This window comes from Bactrocera dorsalis, unplaced genomic scaffold, assembly GCF_023373825.1.
Source record: "Bactrocera dorsalis isolate Fly_Bdor unplaced genomic scaffold, ASM2337382v1 BdCtg013, whole genome shotgun sequence".
NCBI lineage: Eukaryota > Metazoa > Arthropoda > Insecta > Diptera > Tephritidae > Bactrocera > Bactrocera dorsalis.
This window is the reverse complement of record NW_026038064.1, coordinates 149,211-165,539: the sequence shown is the minus strand read 5'-3', so window position 1 is coordinate 165,539 and position 16,329 is coordinate 149,211. Positions and strand designations below refer to the sequence as shown.

Sequence of the window (16,329 nt, the reverse complement as noted above, 5' to 3'; positions counted from 1 at the left end):
CATTTGCAAAATCTGTTTTCTATGTTCTTTGGTAATTAGTTCTTCCTCTTTAATTCGCTACACTGTTCTCTGCTGTTGGTGAATGAAAAGTTAAAATGAGGTTTTGGGAGTGATTTTCTGCATGATCTGAATATAAATCTAAATCCGAACTTCTGGAGGATATGACGAAACTACCTAATGTAATTAAAATATTTGAAGACTATTGCTTTTGCTAATGTGCGCAGATATACATGTATCTTTGTAAATGTTTACAATTATGTAGGATACAATTAAACAGGAAGTAGATGAACAATCGTAGTCGGATTAAAATACCAAAGTTGTAAAGCCGCAGCTAATAGGAATCAACGTCAACAATTAGTATGAATGTGGAAAAAGTGTTTGCCGATTTGGAGTCCAATCAAAGTCATGAGTGTGAGGAGTCCAAACGAAAACTTGTCGAATTGTTTACACAGAGTAAGCTTGTTTTACATATTTACAATATTTTGTTTTCTAACTATTTCGCTTCAATCCTTTCACAGATAAAGAAACATGGCCCGTGCACTACATGATGGAGTACTATTATAAAACTGGTTCCCAACGAATTATGGAGGTTTTGGTCAAAGTGCAGCCGCCACATGATATATTTATTTTTGACAGGGTGTCTGAATGGCTTAAATTGCAAACACATCGTTTACAGGCGCTGAAATTATTATTTTTTGTTGTACGCAACAATCCAACTTGGTTATTCAAAATTGAAAAACACCGCCTTATTAAGGATATCTTTAAGCTGTTGATGGTACAAATTTTAACATGAATAATTTAGGGACAACTGTAGTTAGAAATGATAAATTTAACTCTTACAGACGGAGAAAGACATCGTGCAACTAATGAGCGCATTGCTTTGTATAATAACGTTGCTACCTATTATACCTAACTTGGTTCCAAACCTCTTCGGTGAGTTGTTTGAAGTGTTTGGACATTTAGCTTCGTGGAATTGTCAAAATCCAAAATATCTACCTGAGGACAAGCTCGTTCACCTACAATTGGGGCTACAAATACTATTTAATCGCCTGTACGGAATGTATCCTTGTAACTTTATGGCCTTTTTAAGTGATTTTGTTAAAAAAGAAAAAGGTGCAATTTTTCATCATACAATCAAGCCATTATTGGAGACCGTGCGCATGCATCCTATGTTAGTTACGGCGACAATGGAAAGCGAAGTCAATCAAGTCAATCGGTTTAAAGAAAAAGAACCTCACGACGTTGTGGAAGAGTGCGCTCGATTGTCGCTACCAATGTTTCATCAGGTAAATAAAACATAGTTATACGTTTATTATATTTTATTAATTTTTGAATGCATACTCACTGTGTGCAAAGGATTTCCAGTCAATAGCATTGTTAAGGGGACTCCTAGAATCAAATGGCGAGGACAGATTAACTTTGGAGGCGAAAAAAAGTAGTGACAGCAGCTCTGCGTACAATGTGGATCATATGCGCGGTAGCAATGGACCTATGTGGCAACATAATTACGATTCAAACAGAAGCACGAGTGTTGGTCCAATTTGGAGCCCTTATAACGATATAACAGCATCTGGACCAATGCCATTAACACCTACGCCTTCTTATATGTTACCGCTGCCGTCTGCGAATGCTGCTGTTTCGAAAATAACTAACCAAATTACCGGACTCACAGGCTCATCGCCACCTGAAGCCGCTGTGGAAGCCACACCGGAGACTACACCCATGAAAGACTTAAAAGAATTTAAACAGCATCTGGCAAATCCCCATGCAGTGCGTGCCATTTTTGCTAGTCAACCATCTTCGCCCTTGCGTAAAGAAAATCAAAATCAATTTAATTTCCCTGACTTAGCAGCCGATGGCGGTGCCGCTGCAACGACGACGACGGTAATTGAGCAGGAGGTTAATACACGAGTTGTGACCCGCGTATCCACGACATACGATAGAAGAATACAACAAATCGTACATGACCGTAGCCGTTCTCATAGTCCATTTCAAACAATAGAGTCAATGTTGGCCAAACAACAAAGACCTTTTCGTTCACCCAACGAAATAAATTGTAAGCATCTAAACAAAACTCTGCATTGTTTGAAAAAAGGTGTACATTATATATTTATGTCTCAATTTAGCTAAATGTGGAACGCCCGACACTGATCTGAATGATATGACCAGCAGCAACCAGTTGCGCATGTCAACTGTTCCGACACCCACCCCCACTCCTTCATCGACACAAACGCCAACTCCATCGGTAACACCCACACCAAACATTTTCGCGCAATCCGGGTCGTTGGTACCAACCCCAATCTCCACGTATCCGACACTGGAGAGTATTACAAAAATTTGTAGTAATTGCAACGAAACGGATCGATCAATGTGCACCGAAGGTGGACTTCAAATACCGACAAGTCGATCTATGCAACTCTTCATTGCGAATGGCATTGAACGTCGTATCCGCATGCTTAGCGATTGTTACAATGATTCAAGTTGCATGGGATTTGGACTAGATAGTAAATGTACTGAAGAAAAGGAAGCTGATGTTGCTGAAGTGGGAACTTTTCGGCGAACAAGATCGTGCCCTGCTATAAATCTGTTATTACATCAAACCCCAAATGATGTTGATGCGGAATTATCGAGAAACAATTTAAAGTCGGACAAGTCTCAGCACCGTTTGCAGAAAAGCGGTAAAATGTTAGATATACCGACTAAACAAGAGCATATACTTGACACTGTCGATAGGGTAAAAAATCGCAACAACGTTTCGACGCAGACAATAGAGTTTGTGCCACAAAATTATGAATATTCTTTGTTTCAAATGCTATTAGAAAGCGTTAACCTTCGTAACAAATATGAACCTAATATATTGAGCCCACAACAGACACTCGACTTGTATGTTTCGCGTGCGATTCGATCAAAAGATACAGCCGACATGGTAACTGGATTAGATCAGGTGAGTTAGTTGAAAACCTATATTAAATTGCTAACTTTTTCAAAAGCAATTTTTTAATCAATTTGCAGGAACAATTCCAACTTATTTGCCTACAGCTGCAATATGAACGTCATCGCCGAGAAATGCATGCAGAGAGGAACCGACGTTTAATGGGACGAAGTCGTGATAAGCGTAGTGTGGAAATGGAACGCGATCGCTTGCGTGAACAGGTGAAGAGTATCACGGCTAAGAACAGGGAACTGGTGCGGCAAATTGAAAAGAACACAAAGCAACATAATAATCGCGAACAGTTATATGATGACGAATTGACGCAGATCAAGTTGAAATACCAAAGGGAAATAGAGAGAAATGAGTGCCTTCGACAGGCCAATGAAAATTTGCAAACACGTCTGAATGAAGAGCTGGCAAACAGAAAAGGTGACACGTACGAACTGGAATCTTTGCGTGGTCATATATTCAATTTAACTTCAGAGTTACAACTCGCACAACAGCAAGTTGAAGTAGGTGTTCAATGTAAGCAGGAATTGGCGCGATTAGAATCAGAATTCATAGTTATGAGTGAGGTGCAAATAAAATGCCGCGATAAACTCTCTGAAATAGATAATTTCAAAGCACGCGACGAAGAATACCATATGCTTCAAACGAACTACAATAAAGAGTTGAAAGGTATATCAATTTTTGATCTACATTATTTATGGTAAATTAATAATGTATAATTATTTGCATATGCTATAGATTTACGTCACATTTTAGAGGAAAAAAGTTCGCTATTGGATAGTGCTAAACATAAAATTAACGAGCTACAAGCACAGCTTCAGAGTAGCGATAAAGCTATCACAGATCAAAAGCGATTGTTAAAAACAGTAAAGGACGAGTACGAGGAAATGTTTAAGGTGTTTATGAAATTTTTATTAAATGCATATTTTTGATTTTTTTCGTATATAGATTTTAAATATTCATAATTCTTTGAAAATTTGAATTTCTAGGCGCTCAGCAAAAAGTACGATGTGCAGAAAAGCATTATTATGCAAATGGAAGAAAAGATTATGATGTCAGTGTACAAACCACAGGGTGGAGTATTCCTAACTACTTGCTCTCCAGACACTGATAAGACCGGTAAATACAATAATTCAATTTGACTTATAAAACACTTTCAACTTACGCTTTTATAACAGATGTAGCTTCGTCTATGGATCGAAATTCACCTTTATCGACCTCATTAGCATCGAGTGAAAGTCTGTCGGCAAGCTTACGTTCAACAGAGCTGAGAAATTTGCATCAATTAGTTGAAACACCAACAATGGAGGTAAGCGGTGGTGGAAATGGAATTTCCGCTGGTGTTGTTAGGGGTAGTGCGAACATTATTGAAGGGAAACGTTTACCAGCACCAGATTTGGCTAGTTCTGCAATGACGGCCTCGTCGACCGCTGCAGCTAGTGCCATCAACATTATAGCCAGTACAAGTACTGCAGCGGCAGCAGCAGTGTCATCGACCGCCTCAGCTCAGGCACAAAACTACGAATCATTGAGTGGAAAAAGCAGTCATATTCATCCACATGTACATTTGCAACAATAGCAAAGATAAAAAAATTAGTAAAGAGAATATTAAATTATAATCGCAGTATTACGGCGATTCAAATTTAAGCAATATCTTCTTTTATTTAGATTTTTTTTATAAAAATAATATTTATTTACAAAAGCGGTAAGTAAAAGCAACTTTCAAAGAAGAATGTGAATTATTATATCTTTTATATAAAGATGGGCATAATTTATTTTTAAGATTAAATTGATTCTATAGTTGTGGATGATGAGTTCATATTCTGATTTCTAGTTTTTTTTCCAACTGTATTTCGTTACATAAAATGTTAACTGTGGAACGTAACTCTAATCCCGAAAAATATAACAATTGCCAAATACATTTTTATAATATGGTAACATCAATCAGCTGATAATACATATTTAGGTTGACTTCAAAACATAAGTAGAAAAGGGCGTAAAGAAAAATCAAACACTATTGTTAATTAATATTGTTATTAGTGGTTTTCAAAGGACATATTAACACCAAAATGTTAGCACAATATATGGATGAGTTTGAGCAGGTGAAATTACTATTATAAGTTTCAAAATTCCACAATATATCTTTTTATTTTTACTTAGGAACCATTTGAAGTGTCGGAATTTATTGAACGACTCACTTGGCGAATTAATAATGAAGTTGGCATCAGTGGGAAAAATGCGGATGATTTTAATCCTGTAGCGCTTCATGAAACTTTTATACAAACTATAAAAGATATGAAAATATTACAAGAGAAACAACAGGCTAAATGCGAACGGCTAGAAGAGTCACTTCGTCAAGAACAAGTAACACACACAAAACAAATATGTAAATTGCAGGAACGTCATCAAGTAGCAATTGACTGGTTCGGTCAATTAGACGAGAAAATCAATTCTGTAGCAGGTAAAATTATACACCTTGGTGAACAACTAGAAAATGTGAATACGCCTCGTAGTCGCACTGTGGAGGCGCAAAAACTTTTGAACCATATGTCTGAGTTTCTCATTCCTGGGCCCATACTCAACGATATATTTTCCGATTCTGCACGACTTTACGAAGCTGCAGATGTGATCCAGAAACTTTACACAATATCACAAGATTTGCCAATAGAAAAGTTTGCCGATTCAAAAAGGAAAATAGAAAAAATGTATGATGACGTAGAGCGTCGTCTTATCGAAGAATTTGCCACAGCACAAAAGTGTGAAGATATTGAAAAAATGAAAAAGTTGGCGCAGATTTTATCTCAATTCAAGGGCTATACACAGTGTATCGATGCCTATATAGAACAAAGCCAAATGGTAAGTTGAACTATTATCATTTGTATTTATGAAGAGTGTTAAACAAACTTTCTTCGCTACAGACTCCTTATGGAGGAAAGGATATATTTATAGGTATAACACCTATGTGCAAACATCACTATGAAATTATAAAAAAAGTATTTGCCAATCCAGCGCAAGTCATGTCGAAGTTTATTCTCAACATTTATCAGTTGAAGCTCAATCAGTATGCTCTAACTAAATTGGATGATAAAAAGGACGAGGAGAAATATTTACGTACACTTTATGAATTGTATTCAAGGTAATGTCAAAACAGTTGAGGCATATTTAAGATTTTTTTACATATAATACATACCATAAGTCTTTTTACTATGAAGTTTTTTATTAAGTTTGTAACACCAAAATGTCGGAGACCCTACAAAAAATATATATAAATTTCTAGGGTGAAGAGTCTATTTACCCCTGTCCGTCTTTCTGTATATAAGCGTCTCTCTGTTTTTTAAGGTATCGATCTGACATTTTGCAAACATCTTAATTTTCTTCAAGAAGTTGCTCATTTGCAGTAAGCGACGATGTCGGAACTCAATAGTACATATATAACTGCTTACATACTGACTGATCAAAATCAAGTTTTTGTATGAAAATCTTTTTTATCTGACGAGTATTCGGGGGTATTCGGTGCAACCGATGTAAACGCTTTTCTTGTTTTTTTTTTAGTGTTTTTGTATTAAATACAAAATATTTCTAATAATACCTAATATAAATTAATGGTTGATTTCTTATGACAGAACACTAAAGTTATCTTTAGATCTACAAATTTACATGTCGACTATGGACGACGACCTGCTACAAAAGTTGACCCAACAAATTTTCACAAAACATTTGGCGAATTATGTGGAAGTGGAGTCAAGGTGCCTAACAACAAAATGCTCAACTGAATTGGAACGGTTTTATGTCAATAAAAAGCACCAAAAAAAACCAACAGAACGTTTTCAGGAACTGAGACGTGATATGCAGGCGTTAATAGGTACACGAGCCAATATCAATATAGCTCAGATCGAAGACTATGGCGGCGAGACATTCCTTTGCGAGGAGTTAGCCATAAATATGCTGCAGGAGGCCAAAGCTGCACTTAAACGTTGTCGTCTACTCTCCAGTGCGATCGAATTACCCACCAATGTGATTAAGTTAAATGATATTTTATTACGTTTCCTTATGCACGAACATGTAGTGTATGCGCTAGAACTAGGTCTTCAAGCAATACCGATAGTAGAAGGCAAAGCCTTTCCACAACTTTATTTCTTCGATGTGGTACAAAAAACCAACATAATTGTGCATTTGTTAGAAAAACTCTCGAACAGCTCAGTTATCCCTGCCATTATGTAAGCGCATTTAAATTTGAACTCAATTACAATGGATTTAAAATATGTTTGTATATATTGCAGTAACACGCCAAAATATTCAGATTTTATGTTCAAAAGACGTTTGTTAATGGAGCAAATTGAAAAAACGTTAGATCAGGGGCTCGAGCGGTCTATCAATGCTATAATCAGTTGGGTAAAATTATATTTACAAAGCGAGCAAAAGAAAACTGATTACAAACCAGAAACGGATATGGACACAATCTCATCAGCAGTGAGTCAACGATCTAAGAATACGCACATTAATAAATTATACATATTTAAGTCTCAAAGGAATTCAGTTAATTTATTGCTGAGATATGTTTCAAATTTATAACTCGGCTATTCTATTAACTTAAACATTTTAAATGATACATACATTACTTTATGTTTATTGTTTTTGTTCTTAGGCTTGTCTGCAAGTTGTTCAAAATTTACAGCCCGCACTAAAGCAAGCAAAGCGCTGTGTCGATGGTGATAACTTGCAAAATGTCTTACATGAAGTCGGTGTGCGCTTTCATCGTGTAATTTTTGATCATTTACAAACCATGCAATACAATACAGCTGGTGCCATGTGCGCCATCTGTGATGTAAATGAATATCGCAAATGCATACGAGAATTGGAAAATCCATTAGTTACACAACTTTTCGATATCCTGCACGCATTATGTAACCTTTTACTTGTGAAACCAGAAAATTTGCAGGAAGTTTGTACTGGAGAAACTTTGGTGAGTAAATTATGACAATAGGTTTGAATTTATTTTAAATTATTTATCTAAGTACATAAAATTACGTGTAACGTTGTGATCGCTGTAAACTCCTAAACTACCAAACCGATTTTAGCAAAATACAACTTATAAAATATGATAGCTTAACTACATACATATGTATGTCAGTGTTAAAAAAAAGTAATAATAATAATATTTGAATTATTTTCAAAATTAATCCTCAATCCTTGGATTCTTATACCGGTAATAACATTTTCGACTTATTAACACAAACTAATAACTAAATACATAATGATCATCTTCGTGGCGGTGGTGGTAAACAGGCTCACATACATTCAAATTTATAATATTAGTTTGGATTATTATTTTTGTGATAGTATGGAAAATATTTTCACCGTATTGAATAGTTTATTTTAACAGTTTTTAATGTACGCTATAACCACAGCAGGCGTTGTTGAATTTTTTAATATTATTAAGTTTTTGTAAGAAAAGATTAAACTTCATAAACGAATGTCTAACAATAATAAATTTAAATGTCATAACAATGGAATCTAATTATTTTCATACACATTCACAGCGTTTTAAATTTATGATGCAATTCAAATTAATCGATTATGGGTAAAACCAATTATTTCTTAAAATTTCCTTAGTAATACTATAAAATATTTTGACTAATTATACCAATAAATGCAACAAAAGCGCTTAACTTTTTCTACGCACTCCTCTGATAACCCTTAAACCATTCAAATAGCTAATTTATCTGTAGTTTTAATATAACCACAAGTGAATATGTTGCAGTTATTACATATATATTGTGCTTTCTTCATTTCAGAACTACTTGGACAAATCGGTTGTGCGACAATTTATACAGCTACGCGCCGATTTTAGATTTATTAAAAACACGAATTATCTTAAGGGCATTATGGAATGAATCGTCAGTATACATATACTATTATGTATTATACATATATAAGCACTGTAATCAAAATATTTGTAGCAATAACAAAATATAAAAAAATAAATGTAAAACTCATATAAGCAATAATGAAGAAAAATCACATACGAAAAAATTGGTAAGTTAAATAAAATTATTTTAATTTCCATTTGCGTCGCTCAATTAACCAAAGAAAAATGAATGTATTGCATTAGTGTTAGAAAGGAAGAAAAAAAATACAAAACGCTTAATCAATTGTGATCGCTAGAAATTCCGCTACCGTATCAGGTGCTACCTTCTGCCTAATCAAATTACTTTCGCCAGTTATATATTGAACGCAATACAAGCATTATACGTTACGCTAAGTAAAAAGTAAACACTTCTTCATCGCCAACTAATTATTGACATCGGCATCGAAAAGCAAGAAAAATGCATGTTAAATTCTTTTATTTAAAATTAATGTATTTATGTAATGTGTTTTGGCTGACATTTACAGCTGCAGAGCCAATAGATGTTCAAAATGCATCAAAAGAAGTTTACAAGAGATTATTAAGCTTGCGTACTCTACCCTTTGAAGACTGCGGTAAGTATAGAAAACTGGTTTTTGACAAGTAATTAATTAGCGTATTTAGAATAATAAACGGTTTTCTATTTATGTATCGAATTTGGGATAAAATTAATCTTTAGTTTTCAATTACAAACAAAGCTCGCACAGACGTAATAAATTTAAATTTTAAGAGGCGTCTTGATAAGATGAGCATTACCAAGCAATGTAACGTATGCAACGGGACTTAAGCAGAGGTTGAGATGTTTATTAAATAACTAATTATGTATTAAAAAATTAAAAAATAATAAATAACGTTAACTTCGATTGCATCGAAACTATAACACTACAACTTGATTTTCATCAGTTTGTATGGAAGCTATATTCTATAGTAGTCCGATCTGAACAATTAGAAAATAATGTGTACAAAATCGATATCTCAAAGCTAGAAAGACTTGTTCGCATATAACAGACCAATATGAATCGGTTCAGCTCATCACGCTGATCATATACAAACATATATTTTATACAGTCTCCGACTTTTTGCGAGTTACGAATTTCGTGGTAAACTTAGGTTGTCAGGGTATATCCCTGTTCATTGTATATATAAATAAGAAAGGTCTAATATAAACGGAACCATACATTAAACATCAAAGTTAAGAAGTATATTAAGACTCCTTGAAATTCCAAAAGTTGATAATTGCTTTTTAAGACTTTAACCACTTCAATTTTAAATTTGGACAAAATGTGTCTTGAGAAAATTAAGCGATGTCACACTCCAAACATTTAAAATTCATTCTTCCAGTTCAGCGCAATAATTTTAGGCTACTTGTACATATTTACTATACCCGAGTAACTAGCTTAAAGAATTTTTTGTAGAAACTAATCTAAATCCGCAAACCAATATTTTTGTAAAGCCTTTTTAACTATGATACAAAAGTTGTTAATTTATTTTTTATTTTATTTTAAATATGAAAATAATCTTCTGATAATCCTATTCATTAACTTCTAAATTTAAAATATATCAACGTTAACATTTCAAAATAATATTCTGTGTTCTCATAATACTGTGTATTGTCGGTATAAACAATGACGAAGCATTATCGTTTAATTGCTACCAAAAATCAATCTATCTGTAGGACTAACAGTAATTTCACAAATATTTTGAAATTGCACATATACACACATTAATATAAACCTATTTATATTCTTACGAACTGAATACAATAATTGGACGAATTACGAAAATTTTGAAGTGGTATTTAATTTATGATACAAAGCTGTGGGAATTTTTTAGTTTAGGCGGCATTGCTTATATGCTGCGATTAGCCATAAACATATACATATGTTATCTGCTTTTTATACCCTAAACAGGGTAAAATATATATTAATCTTTTTTCGATTACAAAGCGCATATCTATACGAAGTAAGGATTCAATATCCTTTTCAATAGTAATTACGCGCAGATCCTAAAATTTACGTCAAATGTCAGTTAACATGTTTTTAGAGAGCAAAATTCGTGAATAGTAGCACAAAAATAATTATGAGTAATAAAGTGAAATGAAATAAATAAGAATATTTGGCTATGCTATTTAATTGCAATAACTCATTTCTTTTAAACGCTAAATTGTATACGAAATGTTAAGGCCTCCAATATTTTGCGCATACTGTAGTTCTATCTGCTGTTATTAATTAAATTATATTTGGATTCATTATAATAATTTAACGAAAAGATAATGTCTCACACTCAAGATAAAAATTTGGTCACTGATGCCAATTAATTAAATATCTTTGCTATTGTTTTTATAATTTGTAAAATTTCTTTTCGAAATTAAAATATGGAAAATATATGTATGTATGTACATATGTAGATAGAGAAAAGTATAGAAGTGTACATATTTATACTCTTGAATCATGTTGCTACAGAGTATAATAGTTTTTTTCGCTTAAATATTGTTTGTATCACCTGAAAATAATCGAATTAGATAAGGGGTTATATATGAATAATCTGGATGATGAGACGAGTTGAAAACTCAGTGATTGTCTGTCTACCCGTCCGTCCGTCTGTACAAGCGATAACTTGAGTAAAAATTAAAATATTTTAATGAAAGTTGGTACATGCGTTCCTTGGCAAAAAGTGAGAACATCTGGTACGCAAAATGACATTAAAGGAAAATCTATAAAATGCCATAATGAAGCACTAAATTAGGAAATAAAACTAATTTGCCACCGGGGTCGCAATAACCAGAGGCACCTGTGGGCTAACAGTTTTAAGAAGATGCTTAATACTTCAGGTACAATATCCGAATACACTCAGGATAATCCCTACCGACACTGTAAAAATTGATGAAATCGGTTCTGTTAAAAACTACTAAAAATGCGATAAATCATTAAATAAATACGCCAGAGACTTTCAATTTTACAACTAAGACGAGATTCATGGACTTTGAACGTGCCGAAGTCAAAAGTGAATGAATCAAAAATCCATATCTCAGGACCTACTCGACCCATCTCCACCAAATTCACGCCTACTTCCCATATAACAAACAGGATGAAAACTTGCCCAAGACCGCATATAACTAACAAACCTTATGCCGCTGTAAGTATTTCCCTGGGTTTGGTATTGGCATGTTGGAAGAGTATGAAATGCTTGGTTACATCCGAACTTAGTCCTTCCTTACTTTTTGTATATATTTATAGAATTACAATTGGAGCCCTTATTTATTTAGCAATAAAAATACACTTGTGTGTAAAGCAGCATTTGTCAAAGCTTTTTACAATTTACAAATATGAATACATACATATTTACGTGTGTATGTATGTATTAAATATTCAATCAAAGTTGTTCATGATTTACTGCTTTTTAATCCAGATTTTTCCCTGATAAAACGACACGTACAGCTATTTACTATTGACGTATTTGCTCACCTGAACGCTACCTATGCTTATCAAGAAAACACAAAAAAAGTATAACAGTGCTATTCATTGCTACCTACTTGAATTTAATAGCCTTTAATATTAATTGTTATGATCTGTGCTTGCATACACATACTTATAGTACGAGTATACGAGGGTATGTGATAAAGCCGGTCAACCTAAACACCCAACAGGGAAATCTTTCAAAGCTAACTTTAGAAAATTTATTAGACTTAATCATAAAATTAGTAAATTAGTGTTTTGGAACTGGTGTCTGAAAACATCATATATTAAGGAGAATAAGAATAGACTGTGAACAAAAGTTAATCCGAAATATTTTTCCTCTAAATTATAATACAGCAGATAATAAATTCAATTTATAAAAGACTTTATGTTTTATTTACATACCTATGTTTTCAAACTGTACATAAATTCAGTGATTCGAGCGGTTGAGATAGAAATTGAGAGGAAATAATTACAATTCAAATTTATTTTCAATATATGTAATTTACGGAATTTTACAAAATTGTTAACAAATGCATATAAAATAATTAAAAAATTGTTATTGCATGCCAAGCAACTAAGCATCTGAAATATCTTTATTCTTTTAGGATCTCTGTATGATGTACTGTATGTTAGTGTTTCAGGCTGTTCTGCAATACCTTGCCAAATGGCTCGAGGTTCAACTGTGACGGTAAAAGTTATTTTTGATGACAACGGTGAGTGGAATTATATACCACACTAAGCTATATGTATATATATATATATATATATGTTTATTTATTTAGGTATTTATTGTTTTATATACATATAGCTAATTATTTCAAATAAAAAATCATTTACGTACTAACCCTATATAACAATATCAATATGCTAGAATGTCACATATTACCTTTTTTAATCAGTAACACATTTTCATCTTCGTTGAGTTTAGGTAGAAATTATGGTTATTTAAATATTGTTTGGAATTAAAAATTGCTCATTTTACTTAATAATTTTATATTTATATTTATACATTTGTATTCAAATTAAAACACAACTGGATTACACTTCAACGCCCAGTATTACTAATATGTGTTTTTTTGTTTTTAGTAGAGTTAATTTGAAATGCCAACAATCATATTTACATTTTATGGAGTTATATTAACATTCCAGTATAAATGTTTATCCATATAGAAATTAATCATAAAATTAGACTCCAGCTCAGTAACGATTCTTAGTAATAGGGTTGGTTAACAGAGATTGAAAATTTATTGGACATGTGATTCTTATAATTTTTCCTCTTGTTTTGATTGAAATTTGATTAATTGTTACTATTTTATTAAACTAAAAAATAAAAATTTCAGCTTATATTTCCAACTATCTTAGATTAAAAATGATCCCAATCAAATCGGAATCAAAAATAAAATAATCTTTAACGCCAACATCTTAAAAAATCGGAATTGAAAATTTAATTTTTAATCCCAAAAATTAACATTGTTTGAAAATACATGTTTTAAACCTTTTTTATAAAAATAATTATTTAAACTATTAAAGTGTATTTATGAGCAAGAGTAAGGACACTATTTATTCATTAATTTTTGTTTTCATTTTGTTTTGTTATAGGGGAAAATACTTCGTACTTAAGGCATAACGTTCGTTGGATATTTAATGCTATTAAAACAAACGCCGTCATTACTCCAGATCCTTGTGACGATAAAAAAAGCTGTTTGCTTGATGAAAGCGATGGAAAATCTTATCTTGCCGAGGTTTTTGTCACCAGCACTCTTCCTAATGTAAGATTTGAAATACTCGTTTATTTTAGAATACTGGAAAATTACTTATTTTTATTATCTTGTTAATACTGGATTACTTTTTGCAGATACGTGGTACAATGATGTGGGTAGCAGAGAACGCGAGTAATGTGGAAGTTATTTGTTTTAAAATTCCAATTATTGTAACCACAACAAAAAAGTAATATGTCTTGTAATAAATTTACATGAAGTTACATATTATGTATGCATAAATATATGTATTTTGAGTAAAAGTACTAAATTGGCTGATTGCGTGAGTGCACAAAGTTTTTACGTTCATTGATTTTAATATAAGCGTATCATTTCAAATTCAAAGAGAGGGATAAAGTTCGACACAGACGATTATCGCATAACGCTTTTATCAATTTTTATTTGCAATAAAGATATAATATACATGCATATATAAAAGGTGACAGCAAATTTTTATTTCATAACAGCATTATCAATAAGTTAGTTTTCTATACAAATGGGATCAGTATACACGTATACGTACAAACATAAAACTTACATAAATGTATAAAGAAATACTATAAATATGGTATAATGTACATATTTTTGTACTACGTTAGATAATACATTTAAATTTAATATATATTGTTAGCTTTCAGGATTTTAATAAGGCACTGACATTGAATTTATGACTAAAAGTAAAAACACAAAAACATGAACAAATAAACTTTTGCATTAACAATTAACATTATTATTATTTATATATATATAAATATATATATATGTAGTTTTTTCAGCATTTAATACCAGTATTTTTAGCATTTAATACCATTTGAGCATACATACAAAATGTACATTCTCGCTTCTATGTTTTCTTGATTTCATCTAACATTTTTGTGAACGATGCAGGCCGTTTAAAATTTTTCACCTCATTGAAGACTAACTCTTTCCATTTTTCAACTGGCAAATCCATGTCTTCAAAGCTTTGGTCGTATAGGGGTGAAGTTTGTTCGTCGCTTGGTTCCGAATAATTTCCCATATAAGGATGCGCTAGTGCTTGCTCTGCTGTAATACGTTTTTCTGAATCGAGTTCCAACATTTTCTCCAGCAAATCAATAGCAAGTGGATTAGCACCTTTAAATACTTCTTTAAAGTTGCGTCGTTTCATCGGTGGTAGCGATTTTATGTAATTACGCGCACTTTCTGATGATATTTTCTTCATAAAGTCATCAGGTGGTGTACCCAATATTTCCATAATAAGATTCAATTGATTTATATGATCAGTTCCTGGAAAAAGAGTGCGTCCTGTAAGTAATTCTGCCATTATACAACCAACGGACCAAATGTCGACGGTTTGGTTATAATGCATCCAATTTAGCATAATTTCTGGAGCACGATACCATCTTGTGGCTACATAACCGGTCATTTCACTTTCTGTTGGACGAGCTAGTCCAAAATCTAAAATACGTAATTCACAATCCTCATTAACTGCAATATTGGACGGCTTCAGATCGCGATGGATTATGCCTGCACTGTGAATATATTTAAGACCTCGAAGTATTTGATATACCAAAAATTGCACATGATCATCTGAAAGTCGTTGAGTTCTGATAATATTATTTAAATCGGCATCCAAAAATTGTGTTACTAAGTAGACTTGTTCAAATGATTTGAGTGTTACATCTTTATCATGGGGATGGAACACGTCGAGTAACCCAATGACATTGTCGTGATCCATATGCTTCAATAAACGTATCTCGCGATAAGTACGCTTAGCGTGCACAGCCGATTGAAAAGGACGCGTCAGTCTTTTAATAGCTACATTCATATCTGTACCATCAACAAGAGCTTTAATCACCTGCCCATATGCACCGGACCCAACTGGTTGGGCTTTTTGATAAATATCAGGTATCTCCCATTCAGTGCGGTTATAATCAAATTTATAAAAGTTCATTTTACTGATATTGTTGCGTTATTGATTAACAAAATATTCTGTATAATGTGGTATTACACATAAATATTTATGTACAAACAAATGTAGATGTGTGCAACAAGTACGTACGTTGGTTAGTTCTAATGGGATAAAATTTTATAGTACAATGTAGGGCAATTATAAATACCAATATGATTATACTTACTGTATTTATATTAATATTTCCACTCTTACTCCACATTGATATAAAAATGTTATACAAGTTAATAAATTCCGAAATGATCAAACTAGTAGCTGCTGATACGGATGACTTATAACAAGTGTATTTATTTTTGTAATCATAATAACATGTAGGG

The 16,329-nt window shown here is 32.7% G+C and overlaps 3 protein-coding genes across 3 annotated transcripts; 2 read left to right on the top strand and 1 right to left on the bottom strand.

Moving 5' to 3' along the window:
* The first annotated feature begins 21 nt into the window (after positions 1–21).
* Positions 22–4,588, top strand: LOC105227597 (hamartin). The gene is made up of 10 exons (XM_011207017.4): positions 22–179; positions 263–453; positions 519–775; positions 843–1,286; positions 1,357–2,056; positions 2,127–2,944; positions 3,013–3,610; positions 3,680–3,837; positions 3,931–4,060; positions 4,120–4,588. Exons 2-10 carry the CDS (start codon positions 360–362, stop codon positions 4,518–4,520), a joined length of 3,600 nt encoding a protein of 1,199 aa, XP_011205319.2. The 5' UTR covers positions 22–179; positions 263–359; the 3' UTR covers positions 4,521–4,588.
* Positions 4,589–4,886: 298 nt separating this feature from the next.
* Positions 4,887–9,728, top strand: LOC105227596 (exocyst complex component 5). Its single transcript, XM_011207016.4, has 9 exons — positions 4,887–5,043; positions 5,102–5,797; positions 5,860–6,077; positions 6,565–7,158; positions 7,222–7,411; positions 7,587–7,904; positions 8,737–8,977; positions 9,335–9,421; positions 9,526–9,728. Exons 1-7 carry the CDS (start codon positions 5,011–5,013, stop codon positions 8,833–8,835), a joined length of 2,148 nt encoding a protein of 715 aa, XP_011205318.1. The 5' UTR covers positions 4,887–5,010; the 3' UTR covers positions 8,836–8,977; positions 9,335–9,421; positions 9,526–9,728.
* Positions 9,729–14,847: 5,119 nt separating this feature from the next.
* On the bottom strand, positions 14,848–16,329 carry LOC105227595 (mitogen-activated protein kinase p38a). Its single transcript, XM_011207015.4, has 2 exons — positions 16,179–16,329; positions 14,848–16,113 (listed from the first exon to the last, which is right to left on the bottom strand). Exon 2 carries the CDS (start codon positions 15,992–15,994, stop codon positions 14,906–14,908), a length of 1,089 nt encoding a protein of 362 aa, XP_011205317.1. The 5' UTR covers positions 15,995–16,113; positions 16,179–16,329; the 3' UTR covers positions 14,848–14,905.

Coding starts and splice junctions, on each gene's coding strand:
- LOC105227596 (XM_011207016.4), top strand. CDS start 5,011: ATGTTAGCACAATATATGGATGAGTTTGAGCAG. Junction 5,798..5,859: donor ATATAGAACAAAGCCAAATG/GTAAGTTGAACT, acceptor TCTTCGCTACAG/ACTCCTTATGGAGGAAAGGA. Junction 7,412..7,586: donor TGGACACAATCTCATCAGCA/GTGAGTCAACGA, acceptor TTTTGTTCTTAG/GCTTGTCTGCAAGTTGTTCA.
- LOC105227595 (XM_011207015.4), bottom strand. CDS start 15,994: ATGAACTTTTATAAATTTGATTATAACCGCACTGAATGGGAGATACCT.
- LOC105227597 (XM_011207017.4), top strand. CDS start 360: ATGAATGTGGAAAAAGTGTTTGCCGATTTGGAGTCCAATCAAAGTCAT. Junction 454..518: donor TGTCGAATTGTTTACACAGA/GTAAGCTTGTTT, acceptor ATCCTTTCACAG/ATAAAGAAACATGGCCCGTG. Junction 2,945..3,012: donor TGGTAACTGGATTAGATCAG/GTGAGTTAGTTG, acceptor ATCAATTTGCAG/GAACAATTCCAACTTATTTG.